Below are 19,872 nucleotides of genomic sequence, written 5' to 3' on the forward strand. Positions count from 1 at the left end.
ATGAAGAGATGGAGTGAAAGTACTTCTGATTGACTTGCTGTGTCCAGTTAGCCAGCAATTACAACCTGCTAATATTTAGCAGCAATGCCTTCTCTGTAACAAACCATATATAATATTTGCTGAGAATCTAAAATCGAAACAGAACATGTTGGAAGTACTCAATAGGTCAAGAAGCAAACATGGAGACAGAAACACAGTTAATGTTTCAAGTCGATGGCTTCAAGAATTTAGAAACTTAAAACAAACACGGGAGGAAGAATAGGATGGGCAGATACAGATGAAAAGAAAATGTCTCTAATGGAGAGGTGTCACAAGTGAATTACACTTTTTCTGTAGCTGCCTGCCTTCACTAGTGTCATAATAATTGGCATTCCTTGCAGGTGCACAGATAATCAGAGATCACCACCAGCTTATAGCCAGATTCTGGTGGTGTGGCTCCAGGTAAGGCTAGCTATGCTGGAAGCAGCTTTAGTGTGGCTGGCATCAATGATTTAGATTCTTAAAAACTGTAAGCTTATTAAGAAAAATCACACAATAAGTAAAATTAAAGTAAAATTAAACAAACAACTACCTTCCAAAGCTAAAACAGAGAATACTGTAAATATACAGGGCTTTTAGTGTTTGATTAGATTAGATTAGATTAGATTCGTACAGTGTGGAAACAGGCCCTTTGGCCCAACAAGTCCACACCAACCCTCCAAGGAGTAACCCACTAGACCCATTTCCCTCTGACTAATGCACCTAACACCATGTGCAATTTAGTATGGCCAATTCACCTGGCCTGAACATCTTTGGAGGAAACCAGAGCACCTGGAGGAAACCCACGCTGACACGGGGAGAATGTGAAACTCCACACAGTCACCAGAGGCCGGAATTGAACCTGGGACCCTGGTGCTGTGAGGCACAATGCTTATCACTGAGCCACCGTGCTGCCATTGTAAGGAGACAAGTCAGTTGTGGAGTTAATTGTACAGAATCACACAATGATACAACACAGAACAAAACTATTTGGTATGTTGTGCTTATTGAAAAAGCTGTTCAGTTATTCCAACTTACAGGCACATTTCCCCTTAACCATGGAAATATTCCAAGTTATTTTTATAAATTTGCTGAAGGGATGTGGGCATCGCTGGCTAGACCAGCAGTTGTTGCCTATCCCTAGTTGCCATGGAGCAGGTGATACTGAGCTGTCTTTTTGAACTACTGCAATTCTCAGGACACAGGGAAACCCACAGAATATTGTTAGGAAGGGAGTTTGAGGATTTTTTACCCGGCGATATTGTTTGAATGGAAAGTATTCGATCAAACTCATGACTTGTGTCTTGCAGATGAGGACAAGCAGATGAGGGCAGAGTAGAGTTACCCACTAAGAATTCCTACCATCTGACCTATTCTTGGAGTCAGAGCATTCATATAACTGGTTCAGTTCAGTTTCTGGTCAATGATAATTTCAGGATGTTGATAGTGGGGGATTCAGCAATAGCAATGTAATTAAATGTCAAGAAGCAATGGTTAGATTTTCTCTTGTATAAGATGATCACTGACAGTCACTTGTGGCGTGAATATTACTTGCAACATTTCAGTTCAAGCCTAGATGTTGTCCTGATCTGACTGCATATGGACTACTGACTGCTTCAGTATTTGAAGAATTGCAAATGGTGCTGAACAATGTTCAGTCATTACCAAACATTCCCATTTCTAACCTCATGGATAAGGGAACTGATGACATAGCTGAAGCCGCCTGGGCCTCAGGCACAAATTCTTGTGCTAGGTATGACTGCAAATAACGAAGAACTTTCAATTACTAACAACCCCACTATGACCACCACCCACAATACTCCCCTGTCTCCACCCCTTGATTCCTATTGAATCCAACTTTGATAGGGCTCCTTGATGCCAAAGTCAGTCAAAGTCCTGCTTTGATGTTAAGAGCAGAATTGATCACCTTAGCTCTGGGGTAGCATTCCCTCTAATTTGTTTTCCTTCTGCATGAACATCCAAGGTCTGTATGAGGCAGTGATTTTTTGAATTGGAAGTTAATGCTATATCTGTGTTGGCATGTATGAAACACTGAAGTGTGTATGTGAACGCACGGCTGAGAAGAAATATTGCTCTGGAGTTCAGCTGTTTTACACATTTGGACCAAAGCAGTAATGAGATAAGGAGCTAAGTTGCTCTGGCAGAACTCAAGCTAAGCACTACTGAGCAGACTATTACTTTGCAAGAACTGCTTGATAGCACTATCAATGTCATCTTCCATCGCTTTGTCAAGAGTAGACCAACGGGGCAGTAACTGGTTTTGCTGAATTTATCCTGTTTTTTGAGCACTGGACAAACTTGAATAATTTTCCAAATTGTTGTATAGATGCTGGTACTGTGGTTATACTGGAACAGCTTAGCTAAAGGCCCGGCAAGTTCTGAAGCACAAGTCTTCAGTACTTTTGCCAGAATGTTTTCAGGGCCCATAGCCTTTGTATTCCAGGGCCTTCAACCAATTCTTGATATAACTTGGAGTGAATTAACGAGCCCAGTGTCTGTAATGGCAGGACCTCAGAAGGAAGCCAAAATGGATCATTCACTCGGCACTTTTGGCCGAAGATAGATGAGAATGCTTCAGGATTGTCTTTTGCATTGATGTGCTAGGCTCCTCCATTATTGAGATGGAGGAATATTTATGGAGTCTTTTTCTCCTGTTAGTTGCTTTAACTGCTCATCACCATGCACAACTTAATGTAGCAGTCCTGCAGAGCTTCAATCTGATCCATTGCTTGTGCTATCATTTAGCTCTGACTATTGAATGCTGCATCTACTGCTTGGCAGGCAAGTTGTTGTGTTGTACCTTCACCCATGTTGAAACCTCAGTTTCAGGTATGCCTGGAGTTGCTGCTAACATGCCCTCCTGCATTCTCCATTGAATCAGGTTTGATATTCTGGTTTGATTGTAATGTTAGAGTGGGGTTAGAGGTTGAGGTTGAATACAATTCTATTGCTAATGGCCCTCAATGTCTCATAAATGCCCAAGTTTTGAGTTGCTAGATCTTTTCCAAGTATATCCAATTTAGTTGGTGATAGTGGCACACAACATAATAGACTTTATCCTCAATGTGAGAATGAATCTTTGTCTCCAAGAGGACTGTGTGGTAGTTGCTCCTATTAGTACTGTCATGGACAAACTTAAATGTGACTGGTACATTGTTGAGGACAAGATGATGCAAGTTTTTCCCTCGTGTTTGTTGCCTTTGCTGCCTCAACAGGCCCAGTTTAAGGGTGATGTCAGCAGTTGTGCTTCCAAGCCAATCTGGGTGATAAACATTGAAATCCTCCATACCACCCTCAGCGCTTCCTCCAAATGGTGTTTAACATTGAGGCATATTGATTCATCATTAGCCTGGAGGTGGGGAGTAGAACATACACAGGGGTGGTGGGGATTGTGATGGATCATTAAGATAAGATTGCCAAAGTATGAATATGGCAGGCTGTTGCTTGACAATTTTGTGCTACAAGTCCCCAGATGTTAGGAAGGAGGACTTGGCAGTGTCAACAGGATTGGATTTGCCATTATTGTTTCCCAGTGCTTGAGTCGATACTTGTTACTCCACCTAGTTTCACTCCTTTCTGTAGGCTTTGTAGCAGTTTTGATATGACTGAATGGCTTACTAGGTCATTTTACAGGTAGTTAAGGGTCAGTTACATTGCTGTGAGTCTGCAGTTACATGCAGTCCAGAAAAGGTAAGAACAACAGGTTGCCTTCCATTTGTGGACCAAACAAGGCTTCTTTTTTTTTTAAAACAATCAACCTCAACTCTCTGGCATGAATATTTACTTGCTTCACTCTTGAAAGGAGCTGAATATCTTTGCTTTTATTCTGACTCTCTGCTTGTGCATTTGTGCAGTGCAAAAATCTGGGACTTTGTAGATGAGAAATGGTCTAGATTTATCAGCAAAGCATGTCAGAGCTCTGACTGTCAGAGACAGCGCAGCCTTACCAACAATACAACCATATTAACAACTCCTTGACATTATGACAAAACATTATAAATAATTATATTTAATGCTAAATTATACCAAGATATTTTGGGTTGTGCTAATTGTTCAACTAGTATAATTTCTATCACTAAGCAACAGTACACTTAAAGTACATTAATGTTCTTATTGCTGTGAAGGTCAGAGGTGACATCTTCAGAAGTATGTGAAATCTTACCCCAGTAACAACACGAAGCACTGGTAAATGTACATAATGTGGTCATTGTAAAGAAAAAACTCTTTAAAATATTCTCATAATACCAAATTCATTTATTCGTCAGTTAATCTCTATTGCCCTCCATCCAATTACAAATATTCCCCTTTGTTCTTGATCTCATATCCTTTTCTATGGTTATGCACTAACCTAAAATCTGTTCATTTTTAACATTCTTCGGTACTGATGAAAGGTCACTGGCCTGAAATTTTCATGCTCTTTCATCCTCCATGGAGATTACTTGGCTAGTGGAGTATTTTCAGCATTTTGCTTTTATTTCAAGATTTCCAGTATCTTGTTCATTGTTCAAAATTTGCAGATGATACAAAAGTTGGAAGCATTGTAAACTGCGATTGTGGTGTAGAATTTCAAAAGAACAGAGACAAGTTGGTGGAACGGGCATTCAGGTCACAGTTGAAGGTCGAAAAGTGTGCCGCTGGAAAAACACAACAGGTCAGGCAGCATGAGCCGACATTCCTGATGAAGGGCTTATGCCCGAAATGTCAATTCTCCTGCCCCTTGGATGCTGCCTGACCTGCTGTGCTTTTTCAGTGCCACACTTTTCGACTCTGACCTTCAGCATCTGCAGTCCTCACTTTCTCCAAGTCACAGATGAAGTTCAATTTGGAAAAATGTGCAATGATTAATTTTGGTAGGAAGAAAATATGGAAGAAAGAGTACAATCTAAAATGAGTGCAGATCAGGGGAACCTGGACATATATATGCACAAGTGTTGATCCAGAGCCACCCACAAGAATAATCTACTTCTTGACATGCTGAAATCAGTATGCTCAAAATAACCCTCCAATACTGTGGGGTGAAAGCTGCAGAATTCAGACTAATGACAGAATATCTGCCAGGCTTTTAGATTTAGGTAAAGCTGACATCAATGAGAGGACTCCAAGACTGTTCATAGTAAGACAGGGCAAATCTGGTAATGAGTAAACCAAAAGATTAAGTTGGCAGAAGTGCCTCATCTGATAAAGAAAGAGCGCTTGGAAAGCTTATGATTTCAAATAAACCCGTTGAACTATAACTTGGTATCATGTGACTTCTGACCCTGCAGTTATGCTGCAGTTATACAAAATCCTGGTTAGACAACACAGAGTACTGAGAGCAGATCTGGGCACCAAACCTGAAGATGGATACAATGGCCTTGGATGGAGTACAATGTATGTTTACAAGAATTATACCTGGACTCCAGGAGTTGTTAGAGAGATTGTACTAATTAGGCCTGTTTTCTCTAGAATTTAGAAGATTAAGAGGTGATCTTATTGAAATCTTGAAAGATAAACTATTTCCACTGTTGGTGATTCGAGAACTATGGTGCATAGTCTAAACATTAGGGCCAGGATGTTCAGGAGCAATGTTAGGAAGCACCCCAAAGGGCCGTAGAGGTTTGTAACACTTCCATAACTAGCAATTGCTGCTTGATAAGTTGTTAATTTTAAATGTGAGATTGAATTTTTTTTCTTAAACAAAGGTATTAAGGGATATGGGCCAAAGACAGCTGGATAGAATTAGAACACAGATCAACCATGATCTCACTAAAGGGGCAGAAAGGCTTACCCCTATTCCTATGTAGAGAGTGAAGGGGGTGACAAAAAAAAAAAGAGCTGGGAGCAGGGAGATAGTGGCAAGGGGTTTCAGAGTGTGCAAGGAGAGAAGCAAAGACAGCAAGGCAGAGAGGAAAGAGAGATGGGAAAGAAGAAAGAGAAAAGTTTCAGGTGGGGGAAGAAAGAGAGACAGGAAGGAGAGATAGAGGGAAGACAGTGTGGAAAAAAGTAGAGTAGAAAAGCAGAGTGGGGAAAGAGGGAACAGGGAAAAAGTTTGAGGTGATAAGAGTAAGTGCAAGTAAGGATAGTAAAGGGCAGGGAAAATTAGAGGGGATGAGGAAAGAAGTGGATATTAAAGTGAGTGAGGTGTGTGTGTGAGTGTGAGTGTGAGAGAGAGTGTGAGTGTGAGAGAGTGTGTGTGTGTATGTGAGTGAGTGAGTGAGTGAGTGAGTGAGTGAGTGAGTGAGTGAGTGAGTGAGAGAGAGAGTGAGAGAGAGAGCGAGAGAGAGAGAGTGAGAGAGAGAGAGAGTGAGAGAGAGAGAGTGAGAGAGAGAGAGTGAGAGAGAGAGAGTGAGAGAGAGAGAGTGAGAGAGAGAGAGTGAGAGAGATAGATAGCGACAGACAGACAGAGGGACGACAGCAAAAGCTGAGCTTCTTCCCCTCTCATGGGCTGGGTGGTTAAGGTCAGCTGTTGCATCCTATGGTTTTCCAGTCTGGAATTATCTAACCACGCAAAGCAGGCAATCTGAGGCTATGATCTTGCATGTATAACTTAAAATCACATGGCACTTACTCTATTCAGCAGAAATTGAAATGCATCACTGAGCACACAAATCATTTGGCAGCAAGGGGAAGAGAATGTACAATTTACAGCAAACCTATCGAGAGTCACTTATTCCAACCCCCATAGATTGCAATTTGCTCTATAAAATCTTGAATGCGCATATGGTTTCTTTCATCCATGATAATTAGAAAACATTTACAATTACTAACTTTAGACTGAAAATTAACAGAAGATGAGGAGCAATTATCACTGCAAATGGTGCCAGTAAACGATTTAGATGACTTCACTTGCTTCCTGAAGGCTGTGAACTCCGAGTTTGTGGAAAAAAAACTGCTGTTTATTGGTAAAGTGGGGATTAACTGCAATCTCACACCCACTTCAGACGTAGCCCAAGATAGATAAATTCTTGAAAGGCCTGCTGATCTGTTCACTGCCTGCCACTCTCTCCAGTCTAATGGAAATTAGATTGAGGCTGATCAAATTTACTGAAGCAGTTAGTCACATGGGCAAAGAAGGCAAAGCTCTTATATAAATTCACTGCAGTGATTAAAATATTTTTATATAAATTTTTAAACACTTCAATCAACCTGTTTGGATATTTTTATGTCTCAGCTCCAATGTCGGTGGGACTAAAAACATTTTGGCCCAGGGCAAGGACATTACCAGTGCCCCACAAGACCCCTTAGATATGTAATTATCAGTTCAATAGATGGCACAATTAAGGAAATAGGGAATGGGATGAGCTCATGGGGTTAGCAGCACTATCCAATTGAGGTTAAACAAAGACTGTTGAGCCAAATGGCTGATTTACTTCATTTATTTATTCATTCACAGAATGTGAGTGTCACTGGCTAGACCAGCATTTACTGCCCATCCCTAATTACCCAGGGGGCAGTTAAGTGTCAACCACATTGTTGTGGGTCTACAGTCACATACCAGACCAGATAAGGATGGCAGTTTCCTTCCCTAAAGGACATTAATGAACCACATGGGTTTTTCTGATAATCAGCAATGGTTTCATGGTTATTGTTAGTCTCTTAATTCCAGATTTTTATTGACTTAGTGTTTAAATTCTACCTCCGCATGATTCCCCACCTCTGATCTGTTGTTGTAGCCACAGTATTTATTTGGCTGGACCAGTTCACACTGTAAATAGTAACCCTTAGGATTTTGGCAGTGGGGGATTCAGCAATGGTAGAGCCATTGAATGTAAAATCAAATGGTTAGATTCTCTCTTATTGGAGATGGTCATTGCCTCACACTTGTGTGGTATGAATGCTACTTGCTACTCATCAGTCAAGCTTGGATATTGTCAACTAACTGAACAAGTAATCACACTAATACAAGTCTCAGACAGGGATATGTATATTTTCTAATCAACCTGTTCAGAGTTGTTACTACACACCTCTGGAGCAGCAGGACTTAAACCCAGACTTTTTGGCTCAGAGGTAGGGACACTACCACAATACCCAGAGTCTGGATTATATGCTTACTTAGATTACTATTATATTATATATATAATTGACTGACAGACTGACTAGCTAGCTATTTGCTAACAGACTACCTGCCAACAACCAGTATGTAAAGATCAAACGAATGAAGTATGCAGAGAAAAAGATGGAGGCGTCGTACATCAGACCATCACATCTAGCTGCCTTAAAAGGTATACAGCCTTTCTCAGATCTGTGTTATAATACAACACACTCTAAGCACAGGAGAAAACTGCACAGAGCAGTAAGTCTCCAAAGTCCACTGCTGGATTGCTCAGAATTCCTCAACCTTTCCAGATGTGGCACGTGTGCCCCAATATACCAAGGATTTAAGAAAAAAAATCAATCAGCTTTCCTGTTGATAATTAGCCAGTAACTATTGCTTGGAAGTTCTTCTATGGACACCAGATAATACCTTAGTCATGATAAATTCCAAGGTCAAATGGTCAGCTCACCCTCATTACCGATGTCACATGGCAAACAGCAAGCTTTGGAAGTGTCATGTGAAGTCTGAGTTCAGGGCTAATCACTGCTTTCAGGGCATGGTGACAGGAATGAGGAATTAATAGGGAGGTAGTCGGACAACATGCAGTGGCTTTTGCACCAAAGCAGCTTGAGACAAGGTTAAGAAAAACCTTAAGCAAAAGTCAGATTTAGGAAAGGATTGAGCAAATGTCGTTCTTGCTCAAGTCAGAATATGACTTGAATCTCAGTCAGCTTGTGTGTAACGAGGACATTGTATAAATTTAAATTTCAATTATTTACACAAAGTTGTGGACAAGAACGACATTTGCCCAAAGGCTATTAATGTTTACACTGAAACAGCAGAACCAAATTTTTTAGGTGCACCATATACTAGCGTCTACTGTTCCAAACAAGCTATCCTGAGACCATAACTTCAAACCTCAGTAAAGCACGTGATGGATCAGGAATCCAAGGACAATAAATGCTACCGCTACTCCAAAGAACAAGCTATAGCTGGAACCTGATCTGGAAATACTGGCCAGTGGACAGGTTAAACTGGAAACCAAGGAGAAAGTGAGGACTGCAATGCTGGAGATCAGAGCTGAAAATGTGTTGCTGGAAAAGCGCAGCAGGTCAGGCAGCATCCAAGGAGCAGGAGAATCGGCGTTTCGGGAAGGGCTCATGCCCGAAACGTCGATTCTCCTGCTCCTTGGATGCTGCCTGACCTGCTGCGCTTTTCCAGCAACACATTTTCAAACTGGAAACCAAGCTGAGCATGAAGAACGTCTGGTTTGAACAACCAGCATTTTGGGTTGTGCAGCCTTCTCGCAAATTACCTGTTGTATTTGTGAAGACATCTCCCTGTGCCGTGCTGTCTGAAATAATGGCAGTGGCATCTGCTGTAGATGTTCGTTCAAACGCCAGAGTCCCAGAAGGAGTGATTTGCCCAGCGGGTGTCACTGTAACTGGAAAACAAACCGTTTTTTTCCCCAAAGTATAGAACTTTCATCAATCTCAATAAATTGTGAGAATTCAACCTCCAACTCCCTCAGTTGTTAAGTGTGTTAATAATAATTCAATACAGGCTGACATAGATCTGATAATTTCCATGTGTTCTATCCCAACAATAACAATAAGCAAAGACAGGCTTCGACAATCATGGATAACCTTCATTATCTCTCCCACAAGGCTATACTCAAGCAGGACACACACAGTGAGTTCCAACAACCTGTTTTACCATGTTATGATTCACATGGAGTTGAAGTTTACCATTACTGAGTTAGTCAGTTCCAACTGGGATGAAAATGGAAATTCCAATAAATTGCACTTAATCTATTGACTGAAAAGTGAAATTCTCATCTTGATCTGTACACAATAATACAACCTAAATTTATAGCAGCTTTTAATGTAAAATGTAAAATGTGACAAGTGTCTCACCAAAGAAAATTTGAACAAAATTTAGGACTCTGTCTCATAAGAAAATATTCAGGTTGATGAGAAAAAGCTCATTCAAAATGGTAGGTTTTAAGGAGAGTCTTAAAGGGAAGAGGGAGTGATAGACAGATGGAGAGGTTTAAGGAGAAAATTCCAAAGCTTAGGGCTCAGGCAGATTAAGGCATGGCAATCAACAATGGAGGGATGAAAATTTGAGATGCTCAAGAGACCGGAATTGGTGGAGCACAGAAATTTCAGAGGTTTTTACAGCCGCAGGAAATCACAAAGGCAGATCCAGGTAAGGCCTTGGAGACACTTGAAAATGAAAATGGCAATTTCAAAAATGAGCTATCAGTGGACCAAGAGCAAAGTAAGAACCATCCAAGAACACAATAAGACTTCTCAGTGTGCCTCCCTCTGATCAATATGCACTGCCTAGGGTCAGATGGGAGGTAGTCACAAAGAAATCTGCACTACATCATGAGCTCTCACCTTTAAACAGCAAGGCAATGAAAGGAAAGGAAAAGAAACAGACAGTAAAACAAATTAACTTTTAACAAATATTGAAATCCATAACGTAGCATCATTCTGTACAGAGTATTCCATTATGCATTTCTCTGGAGCTCTAGATAATCTGAAGTTGCACTCCTCTGATCATCAAAGTGGAAAACTGCTGGACAGCCAATGAATGCTGTAGTTATCAGCTTCTATCCACCCTGACTGGGCTATAGTTAGATAAAAGTTGACAATCCAACTGCCTCTCCCATACTGTGCTCTCCACTGAGAATTATTTTACAGTCTAGAAGAACTCCATCGCCCCGCCAATTCATTTCCCATCCACAAACCCCAATCTCTGAATTTAAGATGGCAGTCATATATGCATGAAATCTTATGACATACAGGTTGTTCCAGTTGTTGCTGGCAATAAAGTAATGTTCTTGGGAGATTCCTTCTTGACTGGGGTCGTACTTTGTTCACTTTCCTTTTTGCGTCTTTTGTAAGGGACAAACAGTCTGACTGGACCAGTCTATGTATAAAAAGTAAAGGAAATTGATTATAGCTTGCACCACTTTCCATTTTAGCCATCATTGAGCTCTAAATGTGAACTCAAAGTACATGTGCGCCCTTCTGAGCACATCTATTACAAAGGTTTCATTAAGACTTAAGGCAGAGAATATTTAAGTAACTCCACAGAGGCTGGTATCTTGTCATCAAGTCATCCTTTATTTACACATGGAGAGTCCTTGGCACTGATCCAGTTTCCTCAGAGCCAGCTCTGAGTGACCAGGATGTCTGACAGTCATGTTCTTATCTGTCAGCCAGAGCTTCCTGTTTGGACCAGATTAACAGCCTCAATCAGAGAACTCATATTCTATGAGGTCCACCTAACTGACCTTGATACAATCACTACAGACTTGGTGGATGCAATCTGAGAAAGAAGGTGCATTCACTGTGGCCTGTGATATGCCTTCATATTGAGGGTGTTGCACAATCACCAGGAGCATGAATGGTTGTAGCACAGTGCAGGAACCTTCAGTAAGAAATAAATGGTTGCTATTGCAGAGAGTACTGCATGAGTAGATTCATGGATCTTTAAGAAATGACTGCAGCTCATGCCTTCTGCATTGTGACACTTAAGAATTATTGCCAGAAAATGACTAAAAGGTCTCGCTTGTTTGTAGCTTCAACTGTCCGCTGTCAAGCAATCTCCAAAGACTGTTCAATGTCAGGAAATTTGTCTTCTATGAGCATGGCTGTTAATTAAGGCTTTACTTGCCTTACTTGCTTGCTGTTCCACTTTAAAGAATAGTGTGTTTAATTCTGGTCTCCCTCCTAGAAGAAGGATGTTGTGAAAGGCTCAGAAAAAAATTACAAGGATATTGCCAGGGTTGGAGGGTTTGAGCTATAGGGAGAGGCTGAATAGACTGGGGCTATTTTCTCTGGAGTATCGGAGGCTGAGGGGTGACCTTATAGAGGTTTATAAAATCATGTGGGGCATGGATAGGATAAATAGACAAGGTTTTCCCTGGGTGGGGGAGTCCAGAACTAAAGGGCATAGGTTTAGGGTGAGAGGGGTAAAATTTAAAAGGGACTTAAGGGGCAACGTTTTCACGCAGGAGGTGGTGCATGTGTGGAATGAGCTGCCACAGGAAGTAGTGGAGGCTGGTACAATTGCAACATTTAAAAGGCATCTAGATGTGTATGTGAATAGGAAGGGTTCACAGGCATATGGGCTAAGTGCTAGCAAATGGGACTAGATTAATTTAGGATACTGCTTGGCGGCATTGACGATTTGAACCGAAGTGTCTGTTTTCATGCTGTACCTCTCTATGACTCTATAACCAAACCTCCACAGGGGGCAGCTGATTCCATTCACTACCAATGCTCAAGAAATTAATCCAGAGGTGGGAACACTTCAGGGACTAATGGGATGCCCTGTTTATTAAAAAATTTCCAAGCTTATTATCCAGCTTTAAAGGGCTAGATAAATTCCAGCTTTTGTCTTTGATTTGCATTTTGTCATGGTTTTGTAACTGGAAACATAAAATTAACACATATTCTTTCTCAGTTCAGAGATTTGGAACCATGGAGGCTGTAATCATACAATCGTGAAATTGAATTGCCAATAACTCTAAATGTGAACAGCACCTTCACAATCATTAATTCCTGCCTAGTAACTTACCAAAGACATGTCATCACAACAAGCAGCACAGGTGCATGACGCTGCATGAGGATTTAGGATGCCATCCTAGAAAACAGAATTACAACAATATCAATACAGATGGTAACAGAAACAATCCTGGCCTGCGAAGAGGTTAGGGTCCAGCTATGATTCTACACATGTCAAATGCTGCACCGATCAGAACTCTTCTAGATTAAATGAGCTTCTGTTTATAACTATTACGGGCTGAATTCAATGGAATATCTTCCCTCCCCCAACCTCTCCATTCCATTGTCTCTTTGCTCCTTTAAGAAATTCCTTATAGCCACTCCCTTTGATCGAGTTTCTGTTCATACATTCTAATTTCTCACATTTGACTCAGTGTTAAACATGGTTTGAAAATGCCCCTGATTTTTGTTTTATGTTAAATACAAATTTCTGTTAGTTTAACCGTGTCCAAGCTTATAAGACCTACACAATGAAATCTTATTCGCAATTACTGTCCTCTGAAAGTGTGAAGTCAGAGTAAGTGAATCCAAGGCTTCCACAAACTTCGCAAAGAACAATCAATATTGGCAATGTCATGGATGAAACTAGATTTGTCAGCGTACACTCTGATATACACTAGTGTACAGAAGATTTACTAAAAGTTTCTAAAATCAAGAATAGCTTTGATAGAATGAAGAGTGGAAGATGAACAGGGCCATGTCAGTATAGTAGCTTGAAAATAGGGTGTAGTCCAAGAATAGTTTGAGAGAGACTGAAAAGAGAAAGGACAAGTGACATCCATATATGTGTAAACATGCATCTTGAATGGTAATGGTAAACATGCTAAGGTAGAGGAAATAATGGAGCAGCTGCCAGGGTCCTTGGAGGGGGAGAGGTGACAGCCAGAAATGGTGCAGAAAATCATGTTGGAAGCAGTAACATGGAGAATAGGATTAGGCCACAAACAGGGCAATGTTATATGAGAATTATCTGAAGTTAGATATGGATTGCCTTATCTTCTTTACAAAAACAAAGATATACAATTTCTCCACAAACAAAATACTGCCTTAAATCTGAAAATTGTTTTGCATATCAAACAAATGAGTAAAATGATACAGAAGTTTCTGGGCCAGCCCAATGCCAGGTATATAGGCCATACATGCCAATGATTAGTGGACTGTATCAAACAATACATCTTTTTGACTATTCGTAGTGGACAGATTGCAAAATGTACTCAAGACTTACTATGCTTGTAAACCTCAGAACACAATGTCAAACATTAAATGTTACTCTGCTATGGGAATTTCCTAAATAATTCCATGTTAAGAATTGTACTGGAAACCAGTCAGATTAACAGTGTGGTGTATTTCACATGCTAGAAGCTACATGTATGAGCACACAGGACCCAGTTGTATACAGGTAAAAGGAATTATTCCCTTCATTACACCTTTATCATTGAGAAAGAAATCATTGCAACTACCAATCCGTGCTGGATTCACCAGCTCAACTCCCTGATCAATCTGAGTCGACCTGCCTGGCATGATGTTTTTTCAGCTAAGACTGACAATTAATAGTTGCTGTTGCTCCATACCAACCATGGTCCAACCAATCAGTATCTTTTTCTCAAGTTGCATTATGGTGTTCACTTTCCAAGTTTGGTTTCTTACATCTACGTCTTAATAAGTAAAAACAAAAAGTTTCAACATCATGTTTGTCTTCTGCAATATTTATGAAAATTTTGTTTTCCCTTTCTTCAGTGGTGTCTGGAATCAATCTGGCTAGGTATCATCCAACAGGCTAGACCCACACTTGAAGTTCCTCCCTGCCTGTGACAGGCACCTCAAACAGCTATGAAATACACACTGTTAAAGTTGTAAAGAGCACAATGGGCTGCCAATTGTACCAAATTGGTTTGAATCTCTCTTAAGATGTTCAGCACAGGCAGGAAGGGATAATAGTTTAAGTTACAGGAAGTGGAAGCCTCACAGCAAAATCCGATCCTGACCTCACCAGATGACTGTCCACTTGTCTACACAACTACTAACAAGAGGTAACAAATATTGGTTGAATCTCCATTAACTTAGGAACACTAAAACTGTCAGCATTGGCTCTTCTGCAGCTGAGATGAAATTAGTGGATTACAGAATCGTAGCCATAGCCTGAAGCATTCCTTTCCTGTTGAGCTCATTTGTACACTGCACAATTCTCCAGTCAGCTGAATTATCAAGCAGCTTCCCAAAGGCTTTTAAGGTAGAACTGCATAAAAATATTTGGTCTCCAACCCTGTATTTAATTAAGTAATTGAACTCCAGTCACAGTAATCACACTCTCTCGGAATAAAATTTAAACCAAAGCCATTGCCAAACTCCCAGCCAGTTAAAGGTGTCCTGCCTTTTGTTTGATTTAAGGTTTGAATTTGATGAGATGGCACCATATTGTAGCTGCAGTTTTCTCTCCTCGTGGTTGCTGATGACAAATTACGGGGGCAATTTGTTTAAAATATTACTTAAGAATTTCTCACAATGTTTTCTTTGACCACTGGGAATTTGACGCCAACTCCCAGTCATTCCAATACTCATAAGCAAAAGGTGAAAAGACCAAAGAATAGATATTTACTCAGACTTTGTGGAGAATAAGGAACATCAATCATGAGGAGGGATTGAAAAATTAGGAGTTATCTCCTTCAAAGAAAGAAGGAGAAGAGCTTTTCAAGATGATGAAAGTTCTTGAGAGTTGATAAAGAAAAGCTATTGCTTGTGGTGAGTTGGTTATTGACCATAGCTCATGAATTTAATATCACTGAAAAAATATTTAAAAAGGAAGATGGGATAGTTTTTTTTTCCCCATTTAAGAGTTGTCAGATCTGGTACATTCCACCTGAAACTATTTTAAAAACTGATTCAATGAGTTATTTTCAAAGGTCATGGGATAGGTACTTTAGTATAAAGCTCTCACAGGGTTGCAAACAAAATGGAGTGGTTGAGACAAAGCATGATAGCTCTGTTAAACAGTCAGCATGGACACAAAGGTTCAAAAGCCTCCATCTGTTCCTCAAGTATCCTTAATTCTTTGAAAGCATGCAGATTGTAAAAGCATTTGTCAGTTTTAAGCTACACGTCATTAGCAGCCAGCATTACAAAGCTGTTTCTCTTATCTCTCATTTTTTGTATTGTCTTTTTTGCAATGCCTTGTTTTTCAATAATTTGCAAATTGAGCACAACAAGAATAATACTGAGCTCTATCCTCTTGATAGCTTCTGACTGAGATAAACAGAACATTAAACATACAGAATGGTTTAAAGCAGCAACAATTACCAAAAACCATTACTATTGATATTTGCAATTAATAAAAGATCCTTACTTGTATCAGACACTGGAGGGGTCGTCCAGCGTACCGTATGCTCCTTTTCCAATCTTTGCTACTGGCTCGCCCAGCCATTCCTTCAAACTCCGTGGGAGTGAACCAATTCTCTCCATGTTTAATACAACGACCCCGTCCTCCTGGAAATAAAACCACAGGTCACTCTCACTATCTTCCCTAGCTACTAAAGGTAAAGGCTGAAGGAGAAGTATCTCAATACGGACACTTATAGAATCAGAATACCTACAGCATGGAAGAAAGCCATTTGGCCCACCCTTCAGAAGAGAATTCCACAAGACCCACCCTCATCCTACCTCTGCAACACTGCACTTTCTGCGGCCAATCTGGTTTCCAACAAACAAATTTGATTACGATTTCTAATGTACAAGATAGTTAGGATAACAAAACGTCCGGTGAATCACACAAAGCTGGGCATCAGAGGTAAGCAGGAAAGATTATGTAAAAATAGAGATTTTCAGAAAGGCAATGATTTGCTTGCATATGACATTTCAGGTTCTACCTTACAAAAACAAGCTATTTAAATTAAAGCCTTATAAAACAATAGTTAAACCCAGCAGCTCTGGGCACTACATTTTAGGATGGATGTAGAGGTGATTTAACCAGATATACTAGCCAATGAGGGAGTGCAGTTACATGGAAAGACTACAGAAGCTGGAATTGAAACCCTCAGAGCCGAAAGGTTGAGGGGAATTTTGTTAGTGGTACTTAAAATTATGAGTTTTTGTTTTGGTAGAGTAAATAAGGAGAAGCTTTCCAGTGGCTGGAAAATTGTAACCAAAGGACACAAAAAAGATGATTAGCCAAATAGTTAGACAAAGATAAAAATGTAGTTAAACAGTGAGTTGTGACAAACGAATCCACCACCTGAGAGCATGATGAAAGCCAATTCAGGAACAATTTTCAAATGGAAATTAAGCAAGTATATGAAGGGAAAAATTGCAGGGGTCTGGGAAATGGAACCGGCTCTTTTAACGAACTAGAGATGGGACAATGAGCCAGATGGCCTCCTTTTTGTTTTTTGTTTCTGTTAATATGGTCCATAATTCCCTGGAAGAGACATAGATAGTGACAAAGGAATTCAAACGCAGTTTTTCTCTTCAAAGTTTGGGTGAAGATTTGTAGCTCGGGTGCTCGTTGTTGTGGTTCTGTTCGCTGAGCTGGAAATTTTTGTTGCAAACGTTTCGTCCCCTGTCTAGGTGACATCCTCAGTGCTTGGGAGCCTCCTGTGAAGCGCTTCTGTGGTGTTTCCTCCAGCATTTATAGTGGCCTGTCTCTGCCGCTTCCGGTTGTCAGTTTCAGCTGTCCGCTGTAGTGGCCGGTATATTGGGTCCAGGTCGATGTGTTTGTTGATGGAGTTTGTGGATGAGTGCCATGTTTCTAGGAATTCCCTGGCTGTTCTTTGTTTGGCTTGCCCTATAATGGTAGTGTTGTCCCAGTCGAATTCATGTTGCTTGTCGTCTGCGTGTGTGGCTACTAAGGATAGCTGGTCGTGGCGTTTCGTGGCTAGTTGATGTTCATGGGTGCGGATCGTTAGCTGTCTTCCTGTTAGTCCTATATAGTGTTTTGTGCAGTCCTTGCATGGGATTTTGTACACTACATTAGTTTTGCGGTTGCTGGGTATCGGGTCCTTTGTTCTGGTGAGTTGTTGTCTGAGGGTGGCTGCTGGTTTGTGTGCTGTTATAAGTCCTAGTGGTCGCCGTAGTCTGGCTGTCAGTTCTGAAATGCTCCTGATGTATGATAGTGTGGCTAGTCCTTTGGGTTGCAGCATGTCCTCGTTCCGTTGTCTTTCTCTTAGGCATCTGTTGATGAAATTGCGCAGGTATCCGTTTTTGGCGAATATCTTGTACAGGTGTTCCTCTTTTTGCAGTTCTGGTGTAGTGCAGTGTGTTGTGGCACTGCAGCACACCAGAATTGCAAAAAGAGGAAGAGGAACACCTGTACAAGCCACTACAGCGGACAGCTGAAACTGACAACCTGAAGCGGCAGGGACAGGCCACTATAAATGCTGGAGGAAACACCACAGAAGCGCTTCACAGGAGGCTCCCAAACACTGAGGATGTCACCTAGACAGGGGACGAAACGTTTGCAACAAAAATTTCCAGCTCGGCGAACAGAACCACAACAGCAGTTTTTCTCTGTTCCAACTTCTGGAGTCATAGACTATCTTTGATGCTCACTGATATCCACAGATCCACCAACAGCCATTACGGTGGACACGGGCCTCTAAAATGTCAGAATCTACTCACTGACCCAATGCTCCTTCTTAGTGGCCTGATATCATCACTTAGCAGTCAGATCCCCAAACTAAGCACCTCCAACAAAGCTGCTCTTCCAGAGCTGATTTTCCCATCCAAGCTACTTCCTCCCACCTAAACCAACTCCACCAATACAAGTCTCTCTATCTTCAGACCACGCTAGTTCACAAGGTATCATGCTTAGATCACAGAACTGCTGATGAACTGATCCAAATATAAAACATCAAGGTTACGTTGTAGAAATAGCTCACTGTGAAAAATATCATAAATTTGGCTTTCCTTTGGCTGAGACATTGTCATCAGGAGTTCTGGACTGGAACCTAGGCACATGTAAACTGCTCGACAACAAACCACCTTCTTATAATGTGAAAAAAAACTTTTTCACACACCGAGTAGTTAAGGTATGGAATGAACTACTTGGAAGTCTGCCTGCACCAGCTCTTGGAATGAGCATCATTATCACCTGTCAATTCTCTGCTTTCTCCCAATGTTTTTTGCACATTATTTATATTCCAATAAGTGTCCAATACCCTCTTAAATGCCTCAACTGGATAATTATTTAAATACAAATAATGTGCAAGAGTATGGGGGAAATAAACAGGAAATTGTCAGGAGGTAATGATGCTCACTTGAAGAGCTGGTGCAGACACAATGAGTACAATGGCCTCTTTCTGTTCTATGTTTTGCTGTGATTCTGTTCTGCCGGTAGCTCCAGAAATCATTAGCTAAGCACTTTGCTTATGATTATCTTTGATTATCCATTAGTTTACAAAAGGTCTTTACACGAGCTGAAGAACATCTTAGGAAATTTGGATTTTCTTACCCGAACCTAATTTGTTTTTGAACAAAATTCCACTGGTGTTTCGACATCTGACTGGAAGTTCGTTTTCATACACAGAAGGGTCCCAATTATATTTTGTTCCCTCTTTGTCCGGGCCTGATGTCAGAGGAGTCGAAGCTATCTGTGGACCTGGTAAAGAAAAGTACCAGAAATAGTATTAAACATAAGGATCCTTGTTCTTTGATTATTAAAATATTGTCTATTCAAGTAAAAATTAGAATGCTATCTCAGAAAATAACACGTTTCAGAGAACATTTTAACGCCTGCCAGTTTCATAATGAAAGAAACTCTTAAGGAAGCAATCAGCTCTTGTATGGAATTCCTAAGAATAAGTTAATTTCTGTATATCATACAGTCCTGGAAAGTACGGCATGGGAGGCCTTTAATCTGTCATGGTGTGTCTTTTCTCACTCCATATCATAGCCAGCTACTCTAAAATCTGGCCAGCATTATAACAGTTTATATAATTTCCTCCTAAATGTCACAATTGACTCAGGAATGAAAGAATTCACTCAGATCATTGGACATAGCAGCCTGAATTTTCGCAATGAAAGACAGCCTCTCTGTCACTGTGAAAATAGAAAATAAGCCAAAAATCAGATGTCTCACCCTTTAATATGGCACCTACCGTTTTCACAAATGTTGGAATGTGAATGGATTGTTTTTTTACAAGCACATTTTGCGAAGCCATCTGCCCATATCAATCAGCAACTACTCATGTCATGTCTGGTTTTGGTAACCGGGGGGGCGGAATCACTTGTCCTGGTCTGAACTTTGTA

At 40.6% G+C, this 19,872-nt stretch overlaps 1 protein-coding gene across 2 annotated transcripts in view; it reads right to left on the minus strand.

Moving 5' to 3' along the window:
- LOC122557750 (deformed epidermal autoregulatory factor 1 homolog) overlaps nucleotides 1–19,872 on the minus strand; it is a 63,609-nt gene that overhangs the window by 12,536 nt on the left and 31,201 nt on the right. For both annotated transcript variants that reach the window (XM_087996462.1, XM_043705707.2), the window contains exons 4-8: nucleotides 19,076–19,222; nucleotides 15,977–16,116; nucleotides 12,650–12,715; nucleotides 10,867–10,993; nucleotides 9,369–9,497 (exon numbers count right to left, since the gene is read on the minus strand). In XM_087996462.1, coding sequence (XP_087852588.1) covers nucleotides 9,369–9,497; nucleotides 10,867–10,993; nucleotides 12,650–12,715; nucleotides 15,977–16,116; nucleotides 19,076–19,222 — 609 coding nt within the window. The remainder of the gene's footprint in view (nucleotides 1–9,368; nucleotides 9,498–10,866; nucleotides 10,994–12,649; nucleotides 12,716–15,976; nucleotides 16,117–19,075; nucleotides 19,223–19,872) is intronic.

Source organism: Chiloscyllium plagiosum, unplaced genomic scaffold (genome assembly GCF_037043375.1).
Source record: "Chiloscyllium plagiosum isolate Xiang-an unplaced genomic scaffold, Cpla_swu_hap1 HiC_scaffold_18, whole genome shotgun sequence".
NCBI lineage: Eukaryota > Metazoa > Chordata > Chondrichthyes > Orectolobiformes > Hemiscylliidae > Chiloscyllium > Chiloscyllium plagiosum.